This window comes from Mobula birostris, chromosome 20 (assembly GCF_030028105.1).
Source record: "Mobula birostris isolate sMobBir1 chromosome 20, sMobBir1.hap1, whole genome shotgun sequence".
In the NCBI taxonomy this organism is placed as follows: domain Eukaryota; kingdom Metazoa; phylum Chordata; class Chondrichthyes; order Myliobatiformes; family Myliobatidae; genus Mobula; species Mobula birostris.
In genome coordinates this window covers 7,187,620-7,214,386 of record NC_092389.1, presented here as the reverse complement: position 1 = coordinate 7,214,386, position 26,767 = coordinate 7,187,620, and the positions used below count along the sequence as shown (strand labels likewise).

The following is a 26,767-nucleotide window of genomic DNA, read 5'->3' as shown; positions in this document are numbered from 1 at the left end:
ACATCAAAATCTAGGAAGCATCTGGTAGGACAATTGGAGGGAAGATGAGGGAAGGTTTTTCTCTCGAGGAGTTGTAGTGTTCTGAAGCTCAGTGCCTGAGTGAGTGGTAGAGGCAGAAACCCTCATCACATTTTATAAGTACTTGAGACCAGGGACCCTCAGGGCCATGGATCCCAGCACAGGAAAGTGAAATTAGCTTTTGCAGTTCTCCTTTTAAACAGTACTTACCCAATGGACCAAGTAGCCTTCTTTTGTAAAATTTCCGTGATTCTTTTCTGCAATACAATGGTTTTTTTTCTTCTATAGATTTGGTGTGAGTCTGAGAAGCTCTATGATGATGATTTTCTGGATGAAGGTGGAATGGAATTTCCACAAGTTAACTATGCAAAGTGCAGCGCCAGGAAATACAAATACTTTTATGCATGTGGAGGCAACCATGTCATACCGAACTCTCTAATAAAGATGGACGTGGATACAAAGAAATATAAGGTATAAGTGAAGTGAAATCTAATAATGTTGTCATGGTACATGTGGACCAGCCCTAGTTTGAAAATCTGTGCCTTTTTTCTGTCTTTAATCATTATTTTGAATGAATGATCAGTTGTGAACCTCCTCTGTGCTTTGCTTTGAATAACAGTGGAATAAAATTATCCATATAGAAATAATACTTCCTCTGTATTTTGTGATGGGACCTTGCTTGATCAGAACTGAAGATCTATTTGGAACATCAATGATAGAGGTAATTAAAGAAGAAGAATGGGTGAACAGATACATGGATCTATTGGATTGAATAGACTGTCTCTATATCATAAATTCTAGACATTTCCCTGCCATTGAGACAAGAAAATATTGCATTAAAGTGTAGGATCTATTCTTATTACTGTAACGCCCTGGTTAAGATTTTAACTGCTCTGCTGTAGGTATTTCATTTTAGCAGTTCTATAAGAGCAGTGTGTTCTGCTTCTAGCATGTTTGGGTCTGAGCTAAAGACAAGGAGCTGTGTTGTTCAGTTTTGGAATGTTGTGTCAGCCAATCAGGATGATGGAATTGGGAGAAGGTTCTAGAGAGCGCTGGACGGAGAGGTTTTTGTGACAAAACTGGTATTGGTCAAGGTCTTTATGACGGGAGCTGAGAGAAGACTTGGAGGGAAGGTGGCTGAGGATGCCGTCCCTGTTGCACAAGGTGCTTGGTGCAGATGAATGGCTTCAAGGAGGAAGGACCAATACTCTTGTGGGGGAGCCTGTTGGTTCGAGGTAGATTTTGAGTGATACTTGGAAGGTGGTGCGTGCTTTCACGCAGACCATGGGTCCAGCACAGAGGTTAAAATCAGCTTCAAGATGAGCTCCAACTTATGTGCTCATTTGGACTAGGTTAACTATAATGGGCCCTTTTCATTTTTTCCTTTTCTTTTTCCTACCAACTGCTCTATATAGCTGACATTTGTAACTATACTTTCTTTATAACTGTATGTAGTGCATGGTCTGTTATTTCTTGCCAACAGGCAATTTCTTGGGGGCAGTAGTTACACAGAATTCACACAGATCAGGGTTTGGGGGCGAGACATCCCAGCTTCCTGGGTTTGGTAGGACCCAGGTCATATCGACCCTATACGTACCGAGTCCGATGGCTATAAGTGAGGGACTAACAAGCCTCACGTCGAGAGAAGCCCGGTAAAAAGGGGTGTCATTACTATGCTCCAAAGGGAGACACAAGAGACTCCAATTTGGAGCCACAAACAATTTGCTCAATCCATAGAGTTCCCTCCAGCAGAATGTTTGCCTCTTTATTCCAAATCCTTAATTTTCACCTGTTTGTGTTTTTCATGGCAAAATCTTGATCAATATTGCTTACAATATAAATAAAATGCCATTGTTTATATCTTAAGCACTTATGAAAGAAGTATAGCCTTCATTTTAACTTGTCTTCTTGACCCAAATGCTAGTTCACATTGTAAATAGTTCTTTAACCAGACGGTGGTATTCATTCCCATGGACAGATGTAGGGGACAGGTCATTGGGTATATTTTAAGTAGATATTGAAAGGTTCTTGATTAGTAAGGGCATCAAAGTGATGGGGAGAAGGCAGGAGCATGGAGTTGAGAAGGATAATAAAGCAGCCGTAATGGAGCGATGGGTAGACTTGATGGGCCGAATGGCCTAATTCTGCTCCAATATCTTATGGCTTTATGGTTCTACTTCTTCAAGAACATCCCCTCTCCTCTGTCTATCCTACCTTAACTCCTATGACCTTAACTCCAAACTCACCTCTCCTGAACCTTTTGGAAGAACCTTGGAAATTAAGTCCCAAATGAACCAAAGTGATCTTAACCATGTTCGTAAAAGATATCCTCTTTTAAAATGCCTGTGGTGAATTAACCCTCTTTGTTCTCCTCAACTCTACTTAAGTCTTTGATACGCTCGGCCATACTACCTCTTTTCCCACCAGCTCTCCTTAATTATCCAACTTGATGGAATTGTGCTCAATTGCCATAGTTCTTCAGTTCTTCCTTCTGTGTTTGAATCCAGACTTCTCTAATGATGGTTTTGGTTTTAATCCCAATTGTCATCTTGGTAATCCAAAGCAATGTAATATTGTCCCTTGCAATAAACCAACAAACCGCTGTAAGATGGCAAGGGGTCAGGCAACATCTGTGGAGGGAAACAGATAGCATCGATTCAGGTTGAGACCCTTTATCTGGACTTCTTATTTCCCTCCATAAATGTTGCCTGACCCACTGAGTTCTTACAGCAGTTTGTTTTTTTTTTTCTCTCTAGATTCCAGCATCAGCAGTCTCTTGTCTCTGTCTAACATTGTCTCCTTCTAGTCATTATCTATCTGTCCATTACTGCCTTCAATTCCATCTTTTCCTCTTCTGATATCTTGGTTTCCATCTGAACATCACTCATACTCCTTCCTTTAGTATCACCTTGTCCTCTCAATAATCTCTTAATTGGTGTTCCAGTTCTGTCATCTTTTGTTTAATCAAATTTATTGTGCCTCTATCCTATTCTATACAATTGTACTTGCTTACTAAACCAGCCCTTGCTGACCAAATATTTATCTCAACTGACGGCTATTGTTTTTGCCTCGTGACTTGGAATTACTAGAATTCACTCTTTAACACTTGGAAGTTAAAGGGTTTAATTCTATAAATTCTAGTTCATAAAATTGACTTCCTAGTCTGCTTTCTTCCCCTCTCCCACCTAGTCAGTATCTCCTCCTTTCATATAGTGTTTGCAAATCAGAAATAATTAACTGGTTTTAAAACACTGATGTAATAGAAATATCTAACTTGCCTTTGATCAAGCATTCAATATTTTATTTATCTTTGTGGGGAGACTTGGGCTTAGAAGACTGTGAACAAGCATAAGTTAGTCTGGTAATTGTTTTTTCTCCACAGATCTGGAGTGAGGAAGGCTACTACCCATCAGAACCAATCTTTGTGCCTTCTCCTAATGGAACAGATGAGGATGATGGAGTTATTTTGAGTGTAGCTATTTCACCAAATCAGGTAATTAGAAGTTTTCTTAGGCAGGGGTACATTTTTATTTTCTTCAGGCGAACAGCTTGCTCCCCATATTGTACTGCCCAGGCTTTTGTATCTGGACAGCTAGAACACAAGATCCATGGTCGACCCTGACCGATGGAGGCCTCACTCACAGGCAAGGGCTTTAAAGGATATGGAGCTAAGGCAGATAAATGAAATTGAAGAACTCACCAAACAACAGTCAGTCATGTGAACAAGCTTACTCTTTGTCCTGTGAATGTTTGGACGTTAATAAGGGACTTAGGAAAGTTAACCCCATTTAGACATCACAAAAACAGCAGTTTCAAGTACTAAGGAACATAAAAATCTGTAGATGTTTGAAATATGAAATAAAAATAGAAAAAAAATGGAAATTCTGATTTAGTTGGGCAATATCTGTGGAGATGAACGGGATTAATGTTTCTGGTCCATGCTTTTTTGCATAATTGAGAATGTCAGAAAATTAGCATATTTTAGGTTGCATAGGGGTGCAGGGTGGAGAAGGCAAATGGAATGTCAGTGGAGACCTGGGTTCTCTGGATGACACTAATGCAATTGTTGATGTCTGAGAGGATGATGGAGGTTTGTTAATCAGTTCTCTGTCCAGAGGAGTGTAAGTAGAAGAAGGTAAATGTTGGCAATAGAGAGAAAAAACTGGATCATTCCCCCACAACTTATTCTCTCTCAAACGCCCATGAAATCTATCACCTTCCAGGGAGGTTGAACTGATGTTGTCAGCATCAAATACAAAGTGGACATGTACAATTGGTTATTAAAGGCTGATAGAAACTTCTGCTTCAGGTGAGATCTGACCTCCATATACGTATGTTATCAATTTTGTATTGAACACTTATATTTCACAAATGATCCCAGAATCACATTTAGGAGCTCACGTTAATTACTGGTAGAGGATGGAACACCAGTGCAATGTTTTGATCTTTATTTATTTTCAACATGAATTTCTGACAAAATTAACCTCAGACCATTAAGGAAGTAAAAATGCTGCATGGATTATTTTACAATTTAGTGCTCAGAACCCAAACCCTTTTGGAGTAACCTACACGTCAGGCATTTGACCATGAATGGGGGAAGGGGAGAACAGGCAAAGTTCGCAGTACCACACACAAAATGCTGGAGGAGCATGCTCAGCAGGCCAGGCAGCATCGATTAAAAAGAGCAAACAGGCAACATTTTGGGCCGAGATCCTTCTTCAGGACTGGAAAAAAAGATTGGAGGAAGAAGTGCAAGGTGGTAGATGAAAGGTGAAACTGGGAGAGGTATCAAGTAAAGAGCTGGAAAATTGATTGGTGAAAGAGATAAAGAGCTAGAGAAGGGGGAGTCTGATAAGAGAGGGTAGAAGACTTTTGGAAGAAAGGGAAGGAGGAGGAGCACCAGAGGGAGGTGATGAGCAGGTAAGGATATAAGGCGAGAGAGGAAAATGGGAATGGGGAATGATGAAGGAGGGGGACTGGGGCAATTACTGGAAACTCGAGAAATTGATGTTCATGCCATCAGGTTGGAGGCTTCTACAGTTTCCAGTCCATTCACAGAAATGAACGAAAGATTCTTGCTGTGTCATTATGCCCCTGCTAGGAATATGAGCTGTAAATGATTATCTCCTAATATGTTTTTAATCATCAAGTGTTTGAAATGTGTATCAAAATGCAAGAAGGATTAACATGACATCAAAAATAATGGACGGAATATCTTTTATATAAAACTGGATTTTGGTATTCATGACTTTAATTGATACTTCAATAAAGACTCCATTCTTGTTTTTTTCAGAGCAAGGGTAGCATGTTGCTTGTGCTGGATGCTAAGACCTTCACTGAAATGGGGAGAGCAGAAGTGCCTGTTCAAATGACATTTGGATTTCATGGTGTCTTTGCAAAGCATTAGTTTATTGAATCAAGTCTATGGTTTGCACCGCTCTGCTATATTACCTGTAATCACTAGTAATCGAATATATTTTAACCAAAAGCTTACTAATTTTATATTAACAAATAATAGTAGATAAATTTAGCGTGACAGTTTCCAGTTGAACAACTCAATATGTGTCATATTGGACAAAGAATGTTCTCAGTCCCAATGCGGGCAAAGGCCTTAGTTGGAGTTCAAGTTTAACAATTCCTATTTACAGTGGGTAGATTAAAAGGATCAGATAAACCTAAAATGCTGCGCTATAGATGAAGCCAAAGAAAAAACTTGATCTTTTGTCTTTGCTGTTCTGATAGATAGTCACTGGATAGTATTATGATGCAGAGAGTAGATTGATCCACACCACCCAAGCCCATATTGATTCAGTGAAAGAGTGGGTAATTTCCCAACTAAAACCTGGAACCTATCATTGTTGATTAATTTAATGCAAATTAAATAGATTTTTGGAAGTAAATATGATTTTGGAATTTAGTATAGGAGCAGTTTGAAACATGCCTTGGTGAGTCTAGTGATCTTGGGAAGAAACAGTGGATTTGGGCCATTAGTTTCCAATATTCTCCACTACTGAATAATTTCATGTATTGTTTCTGAATCTACTGCAGAGTAATTGATAAACACTGATTAGTCAATATTGACACGTGCTGCTATGAGTGTAGGTGAAGGCTAATTAACAGAATTTAGTCTAGTTCCAACCTTTCTGAAGAAGACAGAGACAAAGAATTTCTGTTACTTGGAAAGTTAGGAGGATGACACAAGATCAAAGAAGTTAGACCAAGGTAGTTCAAAAATGAAGTTGGAAATTCTTCTATTCAGAATGTGCGGTAAAGTTTGGGGAACTTATGAATATATCAGTTGCTACTACATAAACCATTAAATGAAAAATCTATCAATTGATAAATTTTAGTTAAAGAAAGGAGTCAAGGAATATAGGAAGGGATTAAGGCAGGAACATGGCATTACATCATGCTCGAAGGTTTGAGATCTATTAAACTGTAGTTGGATAGGACTTGAAAATGGTACCACTTAACTATTTACTCTGTTATTGGCAATAAAGTGTTGGGATTATGCAAAACCTGGCACCATCTACCCACACCAGGCTTCTTTAATAAGAGCACATCTCATATGGAGCTAAACCCTAAGATAAGTCCCAAGTTTTGTCGCTTTTTTTACAAATTACTTGGCCAATCCTGGGGCAAGAATAGGAACTTTTCAGATACTTTCAGCATTTGGGATACAGGTCCATGCAGATGATGACAGTTTGCAAGTTGGAAAAGCAGCCACAAACCCAGTTTCCACACAACAAGAGATGCAGCAGTCAGCAAATCCATCCTGTTCTCCCAAATGCTCATTCATATACACTGGCTCTAAATAAATTAGATATTCAGAAGTTGGGAGGACCTGTAATAAGGAGCTCATCAGTCCATTCCCTTTCTCAATCACGTTCTAGTGACATCTAGTAAAGGACAGAATGGGAACAGTTGGGTAAGAGTAGGAGAGTAATTTATCATTTAATTTGTGATAGACCAAAACTGCATTCAAAACTGTTATCAGTCTTGTCAGCACCAAGTACAATGAAGTCTTATGCTGTCTATCAATGACTTAGATGATGGAATAGATGGCTTTGTTGCCAAGTTTGCAGATGATATGAAGATTGGTGAAGGGGCAGGTAGTGTTGAGGCAACAGGAAGGCTGCAGGACTTAGACAGATTAGGAGAATGGGCACGAAAGTGGCAAATGACGTACAATGTTGGAAAATGCATGGTCATGCACTTTGGTAGAAGAAATAAATGTGCAGACTATTTTCTAAACAGGGAGAAAATCCAAAAATCTGAGATCAGGATCAGAATCGGAATTAGGTTTATTATCACCGGCATGTGTTGTGAAATTTGTTAGAGGGACTTGGGAGTCCTTGTGCAGAACACCCTAAAGGTTAACTTGCAGGTTGAGCCAATGGTAAGGAAGGCAAATGCAATGTTAGCATTCATTTCAAGAGTTCTAAAATATAAGAGCAAAGATGTGATGCTGAGGCTTTATAAGGCACTGGTGAGGCCTCACCTTGAGTATTGTGAACAGTTTTAGGCTCCTTATCTAAGAAAAGATGTGCTGGCATTGGAAAGGATTCAGAGGAGGTTCACAAGGATGATTCTGGGAATGAAAGGGTTATCATATGAGGAACATTTGATGGCTCTGGGCCTGTACTCGCTGGAATTTAGAAGGATGAGGGGGGATATCATTGAATCTTTCGCATTTTGAAAGGCCTAGACAGACTAGATATGGAAAGGATGTTTCCTTTGGTGGGGGAGTCTGGGACAAGAGGGCACAGCCCCAGGATAGAGGGTCGCCCATATAAACCAGAGATGCAGAGAAATTTCTTTAGCCAGAGGGTGGTGAATTTGTGGAATTTGTTACTACAGGCAGCTGTGGAGGTCAGGTCACTGTTGTGTGTCTTTAAGGGGGAGATTGATAGGTTCTTGATTGGCTATGGCATCAAAGATTATGGGGAGAAGGCTGGGGAGTGGGGCTGAGGAGGGGAAAAAGGATCGACCATGATTGAATGGCAGAGCAGACACGATGGGGCAAGTGGCCTAATTCTGCTCCTATGTCTTATGGTATTATGGTCTAAGTTCTACTGGAAACTTCTAACTGTTTCTAAAAATATGAAAGACTTTTCAACCATCACGTAACCTCTTTAGTAATAAGCATTATTAAAAAAGTAACAACTATTTTATATATTCGTTTGTGTACAATATTGAACTTGCAGCACTTGCATACTGATCTGTTAATGATTCTTTCTACTGCTGAATATAGAAAATAGAATTAAAATGTTATTCTTGACTTTCATGCAAAATTGTTGATTCAAGATTTTTTATTCAAAATCTATGTTAAAAAAGAGCATATGATTCACAAATAAAAATTTGCAGTTAAATTGATCAAAATCCCTGGTTGTAATACTCATTTATGTGAACAAAGGGTTGGGGGCTGAATACTTTTACAAAGCACTGTGTATGTCACCAAACACAACCAAGAGATTCATTTTCTTGTGGGCATACTTGATAAATCCAATTACCATAATAGAATCAATGAAAGGTTGCACCAACTGGGCAAACAACCAGTGTGCAAAAGACAATAAATTGTGCAAATAGAAAAGATATAATAATAATAATAACAATAACTATTGAGAACGTGATATGAAGAGTCCTTGAAAGTGAGTCCACAGGTTGAGGGAACATTTCAGTGATGGGGCAAATGTAGGTGAGTGAAATTACCCCCTTTGGTTCAAGAGCCAGATGGTTGAGGGGTAATAACTGTTCCTGAACCTGGTGGTGTGGGTCTTGAGGCTCCTGTACCACCTTCTTGATGGCAACAGTGAGAAGAGAGCATGACCTGGATGATGGAGTTCCTGATGTTGGATGCTGCTTTCCTGTGACAATGCTCTGTGTAAATGTGCTCAATGGTGGGGAGGCTCTACCGGTGATGTACTAGGCTGTATCCACTACATTTTGTAGCACTTTCCATTCAAGGGCATTCGTGTTTCCATTCCAGGCTGTGATGCTGCATCAATATACTCTCCACTACACATCTATCAAAGTTTGTCAAAGTTTTAGATGTCATGCCGAACCTTTGCAGACTTCTAAGGAAGTAGAGGTACTGTCATGCCTTCTTAGTAATTGCACTTACATGCTGAGTCTAGGACAAGTCCTCTGAAATAATAACGCAGAGGAATTTAAAATTACTCACCCTCTCCACCTCTGATACTCCAGTGAGACCTGGCTCATGGACCTCTGGTTTTCTTCTCCTAAGGTCTATAATCAGTTCCTTGGTCTTGCTGACATTGAGTAAGAGGTTTTCCTAGTGGCACCAATCAGCCAGAATTTCAATCTCCCTTTCATATGCTGATTTATCACCTCCCTTGATTCGGCCTACAACAGTGATGTTGTGGGCAAATTTGAATGTGGCATTACTGCTGGGATGCAAGCCAGGGCCTGATCCACCCTGCCTGGGTCGCCTGGGCGAGAGTGTCTGATGCTGAAAGGCCCAATGACCCAAGGTTACATCACCTAGGGCAGACAACCCCAAGAGGCGGACCGCGGGCCAGGTCCGGACCGTGAGAACTAAATGTCTGGACCGCGACGACCCATTGGCACTTACGTGAACGCACCTGTCACAACATGTAAATAAAGCGCGCGCTGCTCTAATTGATTTTTGCCTCATCCCACACCGTACACCTGACCTACGCCCCCGTAGAGCGCGTGATGCCGAGTTGATTAAAACGTGTGCAATTGATATGGTTGGCTAAATTTTAAGTCATGATGAGAAAACCAAGAAAACGATTGTGGAGCTATTAAAGACGGTGCCATTGTCGGCTAACACGGCAACGAAAAGAGTAGAAGTTTTAGTGGAGGAGTGTTTTTCCAGTCTACTCACCGATTTGGAGAAAGCAGAAACCATATCACTAGCCATAGACTCGTCCTGTGACCGGACCGATATGGAAGAGCTATCTGTGTTCGCAAGATTTTTGATGGGAAGACCTTCGGGAAGATTTACTTTGTTTGCTTCCTCTGCCTGGGTGCACAACTGGGGAAGTAATTTTTAACGACTTGACACAGTTTTATCTTGCCTGCAGAGCCAAAAAGCCCAAGGATTTAAGAGGTTTTTAAGTAACAACAAGGTGACAGCACATGTTCTTTTTTTGTGTGACATCATGTCTCATCTAAATCAACTTAATCTGCAATTACACTGTTGCGGACATGTACGAGGCGACTGAAGCTTTCCAGTCAAAGCTGAACCTTTTGGAGAGAGACATTCACGGGAGAAAGTTGCGAGAGCATTGTGAGAAGAACGAAATACGGGAGGATCCAGTGATGAAGGATTTCGTGACAAGCCTGACAGAAAACTTCAGGGAACGATTTGAAAGCTTCCCTAAACTCTCAAGTGACATCTTCCTCTCCCTGAGACAGCTGTTCTCCGATTTGGCTGATGGCCAGTGGACTACAGAGGCCAAAAGGCTGGTGTCTTCCATAGATGAGGCAACTCTTCAGATGGAGGTCTTGAAAATGGGAACATCTGATTTGCTCAAAGCACAACACAAGGATGTTGGGGTGAGTGACTTTTGGATCAACGTGGTTCCCCAGCTCAATTCAAAAACACGAGAGCTATTGCGGTGCTCCTACTCACACTGTTCCCCTCCACATACATATGTGAGTCATCATTTTCTTCAATGAACTCTATCAAGAACCAGGACAGAAACAGACTCTCCAATGCACACCTTGGCCAGTGCCTCAGGATTGCCACAACAGAATACAGGCCCGACATCAGAAGGATTGCCTCATCCCGTCGCTGTCACTTCTCTCACTGATTGGTGAGTGAATCAATTTATTTTTGTCCATTTGTCAATCTTATTGTGGTATAATAATATTACAACAACAATAATACTGATAATTTCATTTATAGTTACACTTCATACTTCAAATGCTACATAGTTTAAAAAGAACAAATAGATTAAATGAGAGAACAGAAACAGTGGAAAAGGCAGTACTACTAAAACTCTGTGTGTGGAAGAGAAGTGGTGAAGACTACCATGTTTACTGTGTGTGTGTGTGTGTGTGTGTGTGTGTGTGTGTACGTGTACGTACATCTGCACGCACGCGCGCATGTATTTTAAGTCCCAGATGAGTTCTCGATTGTGATACCTAGAGTCATAATTAAATGGTTGGTTTTGGACTTATTTTGTTTCAAGAGTGCATTTTTTTTTCTTGTGTGACCCACAACACAGGCTTTGAGAATCCCAGGCCTAAATTATTACTACTACCACTACCACTACAACTACCACTAATACTACTACTACTACTAATAATAATAATAATAGCAGCAATAACAACATCTGCCCATAAAACAACTTACTGGTGCAATGAAAAAAAATCCTGGACGTTTTGGCCCTTGGCTTGGCATGCTTGACATAATTTGGCCCTTGTGGAAAACTAATTGGGGAACCCTGACCTAGTGCTTTCTAGGATAGGTCTCAGTATCATAAATAATCATAAGCTTTTTGAGCCATTTGCAATACTTTTTAGCAGGCTTGGTACTGGAGTTCATTTGAATACAGTTATATTAACACCCTGGAGACAATTGTGTGAAGATACTTTCACAGTGGTGTATTTATTTCCCTATGCATGTACAATGTTTGTTGGCAGTATTATGAGAAAATCACATTGAAAACCTCACATAGATTTTTTTTACAGCCCCTGTTGGGTTAGATTATTTTTCTAACTACTCATGCATTTTTTAACAAAACATTAAATGCTGTACAAATATGGTTGCCAGGCTGAACGTGAAGTCCAAGTAGCCATTTGGATCATGTTTAGGTTAGTGTTTGCAAGGCAGGGTGACATTATCTCCAGTTCACCTCCAAGATGCTATAACAGAGCACGAAGAATACGGTTAAGCATCAAACAATCATCTTACTTACTGAAGCCCATCACCCCTACTGGGGCATAGGCAGTCAACAGCACCTCACCAGAGTCCTCCGTCCTGGGCCTGTCTATCGAGTTGTCCCCAGGTGTAGTGCATCTTCTTGGTGTATCCTTCCTCTCCCAGGGATGAGGTCTTTGGAGTTTCTGTTGGCGTTTCTGTAGCTCTGGGTTTTTACAGGATGGGGTTGCTAGCTCCATGGCCACCCCTACTCCTTTCACAGCTGGGCTTGGGACTGTCCATGGCGAAGTTCAAACATGAACCGGTCTTTGTGTTCTGCACTGTGGAGTGCGTTGCCGTACACACTGCTATGGATATTGTGTGGGTATGGCTCATCTCCACATTCTTCCACATCACATTGTCTCATTGTCTGTGACTGTGCTTCAGTAGAACAAACTGCATGCAAATGGACATTTTGTTACACAGAAGGATGTAATACCTCCCAGTAAAATATTGTTGCCATCTCAATTTTCAGCTTCGGTCCGAGGAAATCAAATTTATTTGCGCATTTATAAACAATTTACTAAAGCACAGGAGGCTACGTATATGGATATTCCATTTACAGGTTATTATAGTGTATTATCAGAGACCTTGGTATGTGCTGTGATTCCCATATTACCATGAACCTAAAGGGGTGGCATGATAGTGTAGTGGTTAGCACAATACAGTACAGATGACCCAGGTTCAATTCCCAGTCCTGTCTGTACGGAGTTTGTACGTTCTCCCTGTGACTGCATGGGTTTCCTCTGGGTGCTTTGGATTTCCTCCACAGTCCAAAGACTCACCGGTTAGTAGGGTAATTAGTCATTGTAAATTTATCCTGTGATTAGGCTTCATTAAACTGGGGGATTGCTGAGGGTCATGGCTCAAAGAGCCAGCAGGGCCTATTCTGTGCTGTATCTCAATAAATAAATAAATTATGGAAGAAATCCATCTGGAACAATAGTGCAAGGCATTTTATCTTCAGCCAGTATCATCATTAGTCATGCAACACACACAAAAAGCTGGTGGAACGCGGCAGGCCAGGCAGCATCTCTAGGAAGAAGTACAGTCGACGTTTCGGGCCAAGACCCTTTGTCAGGACCAACTGAAAGAAGAGATAGTAAGAGATTTGAAAGGGGAAGGGGGAGGGGAAGATCCGAAATGATAGGAGAAGATAGGAGGGAGAGGGATGAAGCTAAGAGCCGGAAAGTAGATTGGCAAAATCATGTTTTAGCTGCTTGTGGGGAATTTCCTGAGAGCAAATGGACTTCTGCATTTTCCTCAGTAATAAATACACTTCTGAAGTGCATCTTCATCTCTCCAGTGCTTTCAGATGACGTGAGGAGGTCTTGAATGGTGCTGTAGAATTGCAGGGCTTTATCATTCATGAACGGCGTTGAGCTGAGTTCAATCAGAACACATTAAACTCTATTGGTTTGTAACATGTTGCTTTCTGCTCAATGTGTCTTACAATTCCAGCAATGACTATCTTTCTTTTTTTCCATTCATCTTTTTTAATACCTTCTCTGAATTGGCCATCTCTCAATCAACGTCACCACTTTCTTGGTTTCCTCTCCATCAGACAAATCTATAATCCTCTTGGCCTTTGCACCTTCTCTGCAATGTAAAACACGTTTGATTTGCAAATTTTCCTCATCCTGACCAAAGGGCACTGATAAGAAACATTGCTACTCTCTCTAGCATATTATTTTGATTTTGTTATGTCCAGAATTTAACTATGATAGAAATGATAACAGTGCACAACACCAAAATATATAGCACAACTCATAAATTCCACCCACATTGAACATCATTGAGACAGTAAAAACAACTGTAGTTTTTGAAGCTTTTTAAAACAAAATCAGGCACTGGGGCACGAAGGGGGATTTCAGAAGAGCTGATCAAAAAATTCTTCAAAATGTTGGATTTAATGTCTGAGTTGAGCGTAGTAAACAGAGTGCGAAATTACTAAGGAATAATTTGAAGGCACACACTCAGAGATTCAGGAACAGCTTCTTCCCCTCTGCCATCTGATTTCTAAATGGACATTGAACCCATGAACACTACCTCACCTAATATATGCCAGTAGTATTAAACCTGATTCTGATTTTGAAATCCAGAGTTAGGCATTGGTGCCACATATCTACAACTTTCCTACACTCCTGGAGTCAACATATAATTCCTGTTCTGCTCTGTAATGGTAGCAGGGAATAATAGAGTGATAGAAAATGACTTCAGCCATTATGCACATACAGTATTCTCTCTTAATGAAGCAGCCTGATACTTCTTTCCTCCCCAGTGATCTCCCACCTGGCACTTATCCTTGCAAGTGGAACAAGTGCTACACCTCCTCCCTCACTACTATTCAGGGTCCCAAACAGTCTTTGATACAGCCCTCAGCCGTGATGTTGTCAGCAAACTTGTACATGGTGTTGGAGCTGTACTTAGCCACACAATCACAGGTGTAAAGCGAGTAGAGCAGGGGGCTAAGTACACATCCCTGTGGTGCTCCTGTGCTGATGGAGATTGTGGAGGAGATGTTTTTGCCAATCCAGACTGATTGGGGTCTACAAATGAGGAAATCCAGGATCCATTTGTACAAGGGGGCATTGAGGCCCAGGTTTTGGAGCTTACTGATTAGTTTTGAGGAGTTTAGGAAAATACCTTTAGTTATTTCAGTAATTCAGTTCTTTAGGTGTGTGTGTTTTTTAATCATGAATTAATTTGTAGTTTTTATCTTCTTCTTCATGTGCCTTGCACGTTACACACTTGGGTGATCATGGCTTTCCACATCAAGCGATCCCACGCAGCGCCAATGATATCTCGCACACTTAGATCTGTTAGTTCTTTCACAGTGTCCATATATTCTCTTCTTTGCCTTCCTCTTCTGCGTTTCCCAGGCATAGGGCCTTGTAATGTTAGGCATTCTATTTCTCCCTTTCTGATGACATGGCCCAGGAATTTAAGTTTCTTTTTAATCTATTAAGCAATATTCATTTGGTTGCCATAAAATGATGGTAATATGTACATAACTTTTGTGTATTCCACATTTTGCCATTGTTTACCCTATTGCAGAGTCTGTTTTCATTTTGCGACTCCTGTGGTATGCTTCATTTCAAAAACCTACTAGAGTTTCTATGATAAAGAAATGATAACTGATTCAAGACTTTTGGAAACTGTAATAGTACAATTTTCTATTGGGAATTTTACATAAACAACCAGCATTTTATGCCAATTTATTTCTTTGACAAAACTGCATTTTACTTATGGTGAACATTAACACGTAATATTTGTTGTGGAAATCCCAAGTGTAGTTTACTTTATATTCAAAGTACATATTCTCTATATCCATAAAAACTTGGGGAAAATTGTTTATGTTCTGAAATAATAAATACTTAGTGCCTGTTATGCCTCTGGTGTTTAGGGCAGCAATGAAGTTCCTCCATCTCTGTCTGTCCTTCGCCATCAAAACCAATTTTGGTATTGTTCTTGGCAGTGTTCAGGGCTTCCTTCATTGTGCCAGTAGCTTCCTCATAGTTTTCACTACTGTCAACTATGCAAGTCCCAGTCCCAGGTGGAGACTCAGGAATACCATTGCACACAGACATAGAAGTATTCTTCATTGCTGTTTCCATAACAGTTTTGTTTGTTCAGTCAGCATTGTTAAAACTGAGCTGAACCCCTGAACCTGGAGGACTGGTGGACTACTCTTAGTTTGGCCTCTACTCTTTGACCTGTTTGGCATGGGTGACCCTACCAAGAGTCAAAGTTCAAGGCTCTGTCTAGAGCCAATGTAGCTTCCTGGGTCATTGAGGCATGCAAACCTCCAAACCATGTCAAGGTCTGGTTTACAGTAGCCACAAAAGGATACCAGAAGATAGTTTTCTGATATCATAAGTTCAGTTTCCTCAGATAATATTCTAATTTTCTAGTTATATGCTTGTTTAAAATAGGTATTGGATAGATTTGCAAGCATTCTTTGTGGCAAATTGTGATGCTTATTTTTCTGATAACCAGGAAGATTACAGCTGACCCAGAGATAATGTGATTTTACAATTCACACTGAAAACTTAATTCAAAACCTGTTTTATCAGTCCCTGTAACTAGAAACAGAGAACCACAGAATACCACCGGTCAAAAAGAAGCTATTAATTTTGTTGTACACGTGCCAGTTCGCTGGCTCAGATATCTCATTTGTTCCGCTCCTCTGTTCTTTCCCCAAAGGCTAGAAACATTTCTTTTCAATTATTTATTCAGTTCCCATTTAACCATTAGTATTCTACATGCTTCCAGCACCCCTTCCTGGAGTGTATTTCAGATGAGACTGGCTGACTGTGGAAAAACAATTCCATCTACTCAAGCTTGAAAGATCCAAAGTATTGCTAGCACTGACAACAGAAAGTGCATTGCATTTCAGGGCTGATTGTTAGGAATATTTTAAGAGATCATTGCATCCAACTTTTAGCTGGAGTGCTGTTCTTGGCTTTGAGTAAACACTGAATTCACATAACTCTAAACTAAACAGTGTTTTGCTCTGGTAATCAACTTAAGTCAGAAGAAAGCTGTTTTCAGAATCAGGTTTGTTATCATTGGCCGGCTGGTGGCGCAATGGCATCAGCGCCGGACTCTGTAGCGAAGGCTCCCGAGTTCGTATCCAAGTCGGGCCATCCCCCGAGCACGCTTTCCATCCGTGCCGGGTTGAGTGTCGAGCTAGCCACTCGGCCTGGTAAAAACAAAAAAGGGTCGAGTCAGGAACGTTCATACTGTGACCCAGTTAATCTGAAAGGAGACCAATCCTGACACCACGCACCAGACAAGAATGGCTGACTGTCTGGTGCGATACGCTAAAAAAAATAAAAATAAATCATTGGCATACGTTGTGAAATTTGTTAACTTTGTGGCAGCAGTACAATGCAATACAGTACGGTACGTGATAATATAAAACATAAAGTAATTACAGTAAATATATAGTTAAATTTAAAACAGTGCAAAACAGAAATATTTTCTTAAAAAGTAAGGTAGTGTCCAAGGGTTCAATGTCCATTTAGAAATCGGATGGCAGAGGGGAAGAAGCTGTTCCTGAATCGCTAAGTGTGTGCTTTCAGGCTTCTGTACCTCCTCCCTGATGGTAACAGTGAGAAAAGAGCATGTCCTGGGTGACAGGGGATCCTTAATAATGAACGCGCCTTTCTGAGGCACCGTTCTTTAAAGATGTCTTGGATACTACAGAGGCTAGTACTCAAAATGGAGCTGACTAATTTTACAGCTTTCTGTAGCTTCTTTCGATCCTGTGCAGTAGCCCCCCCCCCATACCAGACAGTGATGCAGCCTGTCAGAATGTTCTCCACGGCACATCTGTAGAAGTTTTCAAGTGTTTTAGATGACAAACCAAATCTCTGCAAACTCCAGATGAAATATAGCCGCTTGTCTTGCCTTCTTTATACCTGCATCAATATGTTGGGAGCAGGTTAGATTCTCAGAGACCTTAGTACCCAGGAACTTGAAATTGTGCTCTCTCTCATTTCCTGCTCATTTCTGGCTATCTTACTGCTTACTGGGAAATTTATCTCATTGGTGGGATTTTTGTTTGCCTCGGCATGCTTACCCTGGTGTAAGATATCTGATGATGCTATAATGCTGTTTGCAAAATTCATCTGCCATGAAATTTTCAACGTCGTTGATCCGGAAAACAACAGTGGAAGCAATCAGCTTTCATCTACGGTTTTCTGAGCTTGTGTTATTCAAAGGGTCAGCACACAATTTGTATTGCTTTTGTCTTTTTTAAGAGGAGAGGCAAGGAAATTTGCAGGGGTAGAGAACTTTGGGGACTATAGGAATTAAATTGTGAACAATAACAGTATTGTGCTCTGCCGTGGAGTTTGATCAAAATCGATGACTAAGCATGATTACATTCGTGGACTGTGTTTAACACCAATGGCAAATTGGTCCTCACATCCAGAAATTTGCAAAATTTTCCAGAGTCTAGTTTGAAATGATACAGGTTGCTTACATCCAGAGATGCAAGTTCGCATTATTCTCGTGCTTGTCCCAACACTTTGCTGTACTGTCAGCTGCCACAGGTGCAGTTGCCATAGCAACTGAGTGGCAGCGTCACACACGGGCATACAGGGAGAGACAAGGTAAACGAGGCACACCTTCACTCAAAGGGACATGGAAGTGAGATCCATGCTGAGAATCAGTCTGTGCATTAGGTCCACCATTACATGGGCGAGGCTAAACACAAACTTGAGGAACAGTACTACATGTTCAACCAGGAGAGTCAATAACCAAACAGCAAGAACACTGAATCCTCCAATTTCAGGTAAGCTGGTCCCCCTCCATTCTTTTCTCTCTCTTTATGATCTCCCAGCTCTCTAAAAGCAATTTTTTCTCCCCCACCCCCACAGCCCGCTCCATCAGCCCATCACCCACACACTCCTCTCACTGGTTCCCTCTCCCACCCCACCTCCTTTATTTGATTCCCTGCTCCACCTTCCTCCCTGATCAGATTCCACATCTGTTGACCTTTGTTGCCTCCACTGAATTGCTCCCGCCTTTCTCAATCCAACCTGACCCCATCTGCCAATCACCCCTGGATCCACCTATCACTTGCCAACTCTTGCCTCATTCCACCCCCTCCCCATCACCGCTTTCAGTACAGGCCATCTCCCCTTGACTTTTTCAGTACAGATGAAGGGTTTCATCTGGAAGTGTCTACTATCCATTTTCTGGGCCAGCGAGTTCCTTTAGCAACTTCATTTTTGTTCAAGATTCCTGCGTCTGCATTCCCATGTGTCCCTACCATTAGATGGACTTGGCAGGAGGTGGTTACAGCTGCCCCCTCCAGATGGAGAACCTTCTGCAAAATGGAACAATGCTGGAAGAAAGGCCATTTTATCATAAGTGGAAAGCCAACTTTTTATTGCTGGAAGATGAATTTTATCCTCTGGAACAGGTGTTACAATTGCTATCTTATAACTTGCATGACATCAAATAGCCAAATGGAGCCTACCAGCCTCCAGCTTTGTGAACTTTGGTCCAGATGTGGTCAAGAAATGTTTGTGATCTGCTGGAGGTACTGAGAGGGTCGAGTAGTGTTTGTGGGGAGGGCAGGAATTGTCGACGTTTCAGGTTAAGACCCTGTATCAGGACTGAGTGTGGAGAAGGAAGAAAGCCAGTGGGAGGAGGAGGGGGGAGGGAGGCTGTAAAGAGAAGGCAAGTAGATATTTACAGAATTTTCTGTTTTTACTTACATCTCTAGCAATTTTTAAAATGTTCATTTTTTTTGTGTTTCTTCACCTCGAGTGCTAGTGAAATTTGGTGAGCAAAGTCAATGAGACAACTATACAACTCAACAGACCACCCTTGAAGTTAGTATGGAGAGGATCATTGGGCTTATATTGGTAATTTTAAAGACACTTTATGAAAATCTTCTTTCTCAAAGTTCCTGCAGCTGGCATGCGCATCTTCCATTCAGCTGGGATACAAGGGTAGGGATGTTGAGCCAATTGTCCCCAGGCAGCCTTATTCTACCTTCAGGCCCTCCTGCTCCTGCTCTTCCTTAAGCCCTGGCTTGGTGACTTGTCAGAAACATAATGGAATACTCTACATGTGACTGGACAAGTGAAGTGTAAATATCATTCAAAAAGCTCGAAAACATCTGGGATGAAGCAGCTTGAGTAAAGGGATTTCATTAGGTAGAAGAAGCCATGACAGATTGTAACAGTATTTATATAGTGTCATACATGACTTGTAGATGGTGGGTTTTGATCAGCTTCCCATTCAAGATTAAGTTTTTTTTTAAAGATTAGCTTTATTTGTCACACGTGCATTGAAGCATACAGTGAAACATGTCACTTTTGTCAATGACCAACACAGTCCAAATATGTACTGGGGGCAATTGTCCCAGACTTCCAGCACCAATATAGCATGCCTACATCTTACCAAAGCTAATCCATACATTTCTGGAATGTGGGAGGAAACTGGAGCACCCGAAGGAAGCCAATGCAGTCATGGGGAGAATGTATAAAGTCCATAAAGACAGCACAGGAATTGAACCCCGATTGCTGATCACTGGCGCTGTAATAGCACTGCGCTAACCGCTATGCTTCTGTGCCTTCCTTAAAACATTCCCTTCACCTCTGATAAATTGTGCCTGCAATACCCACCATCTACAAGTCGTGTATGACACTATATAAATGCAAGTTTTCCTTTACAAGTAGCCGTTATAATCTGTCGTGGCTTCTTCTACCTAATGAAATCCCTTTACTCAAGCTTAAAGTCTATATTTTAACAATAGGTCATAAAGCCTTGCCTGCAATTTCCCCATCTGTGGCTTAGTTGAACCTGAACCCAGCATGTACAAGTATATGGGAAAAGGAGGGCTAAACCTCCTTCACAGGACTGGTATAAGATCAATGGGCCGAACTGCCGCCTTATAAACCATAAGAATCAAGGATTCTAATAGTCAGCACGGTCAGACATGCTACATAAAGATAATGCAGCAGCTTTACCTCCTGCTTCTGGAGATAACAAAAACATTTGTTAATTTATAGCAAGGTAAAACCTACATGCATTGTGTGGAATCAGACATAATGCCTTTAACGTTCTACAGGCTGGATAGCATCGGTGGACAGAAAAAAAACCACAATTGTTTATTTTTTCAGTTGGATGTTCTTTTCAAGTGTAATTACTTTTTAAAATTATCTTAAATCTGGGGCACTTTTCAGTTTGTTAAATGACCCCAAAGCTGAGGTGCTTGTTAGAATTCAGAGTTATGATCAGGTGAAAGTAAGAAATTTCAACCTGCCTCAAACCTAACTAGCAGTTAGAAAAGGAATGGATTCACCCTTCGACTGTTAAGGCCACATACCTCACATTTTATTTCAAATTTGGCTGGCAATATTTCCTGATCATTGTGGGAATCTGGCAGCTAAAGGTGGGCAAAGAGTGCCATGTGAGGTGGTATCCTTTACTAGCATGGACTATGGACTTCAAGCAGAGAGGACAGGCCATACTCCCACCTTCACCTCCTCCACCAAACCAAGAATAACACACCCCTATACTGTTCTAATTCTTGAAAGGTACATTGCACGATGCAAAATCATAAAAATCTAAAGCTGCTGCTAGAAATGTGAAATAAAAATAGAAAATGTTGGAAATGATCAGTGGGTGTAGTGGGAGACCAAAGTTAGCTTTGCAGCTCCCATTCCCATTCACCCGGTGAGAATAAAGTATTCCTTGTGCTGCATTGCATTTGGACTTGATTTGATTTTCAACAATGTGACTGGTTCAAAAACAAAACTCTGGAAAAAAACAAACAGGTCAGGCAGCCTCTGTGGAAAGAGAAACAGAGTCAATGTCTCAGTTCAAAGTTCAATTAAAACAAAATAAGAGCAAGACAAATCCCTTTCCCACCCACTCACTCACATACACACAAGTTCAAGTTTATACCTGTATACTGCTAAATGAAACAACATCCCTACAGACGAAAGTGCACAACACAGTACATTCTGAATTTCATGAAGTACCAAATGCATATTACTACTCATTCTACAGAATTAAAAATATCCAATTGAAATTCTAAACAATTCTGTGGTCAAAATAATAATTTCTAACTTTACACTACAGAATAACAGACACTTGTGAATCTGTTGGGGTCGGTCTACTGCATCTGGTGCTCCTGATGTGACCTCCTCTACTCTGGTGAGAGCTGACATAGATTGGGGAACCGCTTCGTCGAGCACCTCCACTCCATCTGCAAAAAGTGGAATTTCCCAGTGGCCAACCATTTCTATTCCTATCCCCATTCCTGTTCTGACATGTCAGCCCATGGTTTCCTCTTCTGCCACAATGAGGCGCTCTCAGTTTGGAGGAGCAATGCCTTATATTCTTCTAGATAGCCTCCAACCTGATAGATTTCTCAACCTCCAGTAGTTTTTTCCTTCTTCCCTGCTCTATACCCCCCCCCCTTACCTTTTCTCCTCACCTGCCTATCATCTCCCCCTGGTGCCCCTCACCCTTCTCTTTCTCCCATGGGCCACTCTCCTCTCCCATTGGATTCTTTCTTCTCCAGTCTTTCACTTTTTCTGGCTATTACTTCCCAGCTTCTCACTTCATCTACCTCCCCCACCCACCGGGCTTCACCTGTCACCTTCTAGCTTGTCCTCCTTCCCCTCTCCCCAACTTCTTATTCTGGCATCTTCCCCCTTCATTTCCAGTCCTGATGAAGTGTATCGGCCTGAAATGTCAACTGTTTATTCCTCTCCATAGATGCTGCCTGACCTGCTCAATTACTCCAGCATTTTGTGTGTGTGTGTGTGTTACTCTGGATTTCCTGTATCTGCAGAATCTCTTGTGTTACATGTTTACAAGCTGCAATACATCTCTAAATTCGATATTCTTACTTTTGTTGTTAGCAATAGCACATCGATCCCTTGCTCTGCTGCATTATAATACTTGAGGTATTAATTAGCTTCTTCTTGTAAAGTGTAACGGTAGTGGGCAGACCAACATAAAGTGTATTACTGCCACCTACTGAGTTGGAGTATGGAGCAAAGAGACAGGAAATATACCTACTAAATTCTCTCTTCTCCCCCCCCCCCCCCCAAAACCTCCAATAATATCAAAAAATCTAATGCTTTTTAGAAAGTCAAATATGCACTTATATACACTACGATTCAGTAAGTATTTATTATCACATGTGTCACTCCCAGATAAAGGTCAAATGTCACACGTGATTCGCCTCAATGTAGGCCAAGTGGCTACTTAACACATTGTTGCTCACAAATTGGTTGTTGCCCTTATCAACAGTGAAGAACCTCAAAAGTTTGTGAAAATTGTCACAGGATTCTTAAAAATAAGATATTTCAGTGCATTGTGTAAATTAGATTGCTAAGGTTGAATAAATTATGTTTCCTTAGTTTCCATTTGCAAGATGAGAAAATTCAAATGAAGTTAAAAACATTCTAAAGCTCTATGCTTAACACAATCATTACTACAGTTCTGATTGAAAAGCTCCAAAACCTGGGACTCTAACTCCCCTTGTATGTTTGTCCATCGTTGGCGTCGATGAGGACCTCGACACCATTTTGATGGTGTCAAGACTAGCGCGTGATCTGGATTTAAGTGAGGGAGAGTTGCGCAGCGTCAGCCTCACTCTCTCTTCCCAATTCCCATCTGGATCCAGTGGCAAGACAGAGTCTAGACGGCTGGAGATGGGACTAGGCGCAGTGGATGACCAGGACGTCTTCTGTGTCTTGTCCTGCTCTACACGTTCCACGACGCTTGCAGAGACTGCCGCCTTGACCGTTGGACCTTCCATAGGTCTGGTCCGCTCAATCCGCCAGAGTCTGTCTCCACATGCTGGGATAGACAACTCTCTCTCTAACTAGATCCTCGATCACAGTCTGTGCGGGTCAGAAATAACATCTCCACCTCACTGATAATTGACACTGGCGCATCACAGGGATGTGTGCTTTGCCCACTACTCTACTCTCTCTATACTCATGACTGTGTGGTTAGGCATAGCTCAAATGCCATTTATAAATTTGCTGACGACACAGCTACTGTTGACAGAATTTCAGATGATAATGAGAGGGCGTACAGGAGTGAGATATATCAGCTAGTTGAGTGGTGTCACAACAACAACCTTGCACTCAACGTCAGTATGACGAAAGAGCTGCTTGTGGGCTTCAAAAAGGCTAAGACAAGGGCACACACACACTAGTTCTCATCGAGGAATTTCAATTCTTGGGTGTCAACAAATCTGAGGATCTATCCTGGGCGCAACATATTCAAGTCAAGTCAAGTCACTTTTTATTGTCATTTCGACCATAACTGTTGGTTCAGTACACAGTAAAAATGAGACAACGTTTTTCAGGACCATGGTGCTACATGAAACAACACAAAAACTACACTAGACTACAGACCTACCCAGGACTGCATAAAGTGCACAAAACAGTGCAGGCATTACAATAAATTATAAACAAGACAATAGGCACAGCAGAGGGCAGTAGGTTGGTGTCAGACCAGGCTCTGGGCATTGAGTCCGATGGCTTGGGGGAGAAACTGCTACATAAATAAACAGCTGAATGGCGGCGTCCGGGATTCCGTCACTTTCTGTGCTCCTGCCGAGTATTTCATTGGAGTTGGATGTAGTTCAATTTATTGTCCAGGGAGCGGATATTGGAGAGCAGAATGGACGGAAGAGCCGGCCGGCTAGGGCTTGCTTTTTGCCTGGCACGTACTCCTTCCCGCTCACCTCGCTTCCGCTTCCTCGCAGACCGCTTATGGCAGTTGATGCAGTTACAAAGAAGGCATGACAGTGGCCATACTTCATTAGGAGTTTGAGGAGATTTGGTATGTCACCAAAGACACTCTCAAATTTCTACAGATGTACCTTGGAGAACATTCTAACTGGCTGCATTACCATCTAGTATGGGGGGAGTGGGAGTCACTGCACGGGATTGAAAAAAGCTGCAGAAAGTTGTGAACTCAGTCAGCACCATCTTGGGCACTAGCCTCCCCAGCATCCAGGACATCTTCAAGGAGCAATGTCTCAAAAAGGTAGCATTAAGGACCCCCATCACCCAGGGCATACCCTCTTCTCATTGCTATTATCAGGGAGGAGGTACAGGAGCCTGAAGACTCAATGATTCAGGAACAGCTCCTTCCCCTCTGCAATCAGATTTCTGAATGGACATTGAACCCATGAACACCACCTCACTATTTTTTTCTCTTTTTGCACTATTTATTTCATTTAAATTTTTAAATATTCATATTTACTGTAATTTAGAGTTTTTTATTATTATGTATTCCAATGTACTGCTGCCAACATATGCCGGTGATATTAGACCTGATTCTGATCAATGTCAGCACATCTTTTCTTAGATAAGGAGCCCAAAACTGCTCATGATACCCCAAGTGAGGCCTCACCAATGCCTTATAAAGCCTCAACATCACATCCTTGCTTTTATATTCTGGTCTTCTTGAAATTAATGCTAACATTGTATTTGACTTCCTCACCACTGACTCAACCTGCAAATTAACCTTTAGGGAATCCTGCACAAGGACTCTGAGGTCTGTTTGCAGCTCAGATCTTTGAATTTCCTCCGCTTCTGGAAAATAGTCTATGGTTTTATTCCTTCTACCAAAGTGCACGTCCATACACTTCCCGACACTGTATTCCATTTGCCACTTCTTTACCTTTTCCCCTAATCTGTCCGAGTCCTTCTGCAGGCCCTCTGCTTCCTTAACACTACCAGCCCCTCTCATATCTTCGTATCATCCACAAACTTGGCCACAAAGCAATCAAATACGTGATCTAAATCATTGACATACAACATAAAAAGCACCAGGCCCAATACTGACCCCTGCAGAACAACACTAGTCACTGACAGCCAATAAGAAAAGGCTCCCTTCATTCCCACTCTTTGTCTCTTGCCAATCAGCTACTTCTCTATCCATGATAATATCTTACCTGTAATACCATTGGCTCTTATCTTGTTAAGCAGCCTTATGTATGGCACCCTGTCAAAGGCCTTCTGAAAATCCAAGCACATAACATCAACCGATTACTCTTTGTTTATCCTGCTTGTTATTTCTTCAAAGAATTCCAACAGATTTGTCAGGCCAGAAACCATGCTGACTACAGCCTATTTTATCATGTGCCTCCAAGTACCCCAAAACCACATCCTTAACAATCAACTCCAATATCTTCCCAACCACTAAGGTCGGACTAACTGGCCTATAATTTGCATTCTTCTGCCTCCCTCCCTTTTTGAAGAGTGGAGTGACATTTGCAATTTTCTAGTCCTCCGGAACAATGCCAGATCTAGTGATTCTTGAAAGATTATTGCTAGTCCCTCCACAATCTCTTCAGCTATCTCTTTCAGAACCCTGGGGTGAAGTCCATCTGGTCCAGGTGACTTATCTACGTTCAGACCTTTCAGTTTCCCAAGCACCTTCTCCCTAATAATGATAACTTCTCGCACTTCTGCCCCCTGACACTCTCAAACTTCCTGCATACTGCTAGTGTCATCCACTGTGAAGACTGATAGAAAATATTTATTCAGACCATCCACTTTTCCTTTGTCCCCCACACTATAGCGCTCCATATAGATGTGCTCAATAATGGGGAGGGCTTTACCCATGATGGACAGGGCCATATATACTACGTTTTGTAAGAGTTTCTGTTCAAGGGCTTTGGTGTTTCCATACCAGGCCGTGATGCAACCAGTCAATATACTCTCCACCGCATGCTTATAGAAGTTTGTTAAAGTTTTAGATGTCATGTCATTATCTTCGCAAACTTCAGAGGTGCTGCTGTGCATTCTTTGTATTTGCACTTATGTGCTAGACCTAAGATATTGATGCTCCCACTGGGAAGGAGGTACAGGAGCCTTAGGTCCCACACCAACAGGTTCAGAAACAGTTATTATCCTTTCAACTATCGGGCTCCTGAACCAGCATGGATAACTTCACTCACCTCAACTCGGAACTGATTCCACAACCTATGGACTCACTTTCAAGGTCTCTACAACTGTGATTCTCAGTATTATTTATTTATTTATTATTGTATTTCCTCAACTTGTCTTCTTTTGCATTCTTATTTGCATGTCGTTTTTAATTGCTTCTTTTTTTTTGTTCTACCGTGAATGTCTGCAAGAAATTAAATTTCATGGTAACGTATACGTACTTTAAACTTTGAACTTTAACAGAACCTGATAAGAATAGAAGATGGTGAGTGAAAGCTCATAAGGGAGTGACTAGTGGTGTTCCTCAGGGGTCAGTATTGGGATCGGTACTTTTCACATTGTTTGTCAATGATTTAGATAATGGAATTGATGGCTT

At 41.4% G+C, this 26,767-nt stretch overlaps 1 protein-coding gene across 1 annotated transcript in view; it reads left to right on the top strand.

The window, feature by feature from the left end:
* The window catches only part of LOC140212755 (carotenoid-cleaving dioxygenase, mitochondrial-like), a 58,932-nt gene extending 50,546 nt beyond the window's left edge, over positions 1 to 8,386 (top strand). Inside the window, exons 10-12 of the mRNA XM_072283928.1 lie at positions 307 to 489; positions 3,401 to 3,511; positions 5,312 to 8,386. Of these exons, the coding sequence (XP_072140029.1) occupies positions 307 to 489; positions 3,401 to 3,511; positions 5,312 to 5,425 (408 nt within the window). The 3' untranslated portion in view covers positions 5,426 to 8,386. The remainder of the gene's footprint in view (positions 1 to 306; positions 490 to 3,400; positions 3,512 to 5,311) is intronic.
* The last annotated feature ends 18,381 nt before the right edge of the window (positions 8,387 to 26,767 follow it).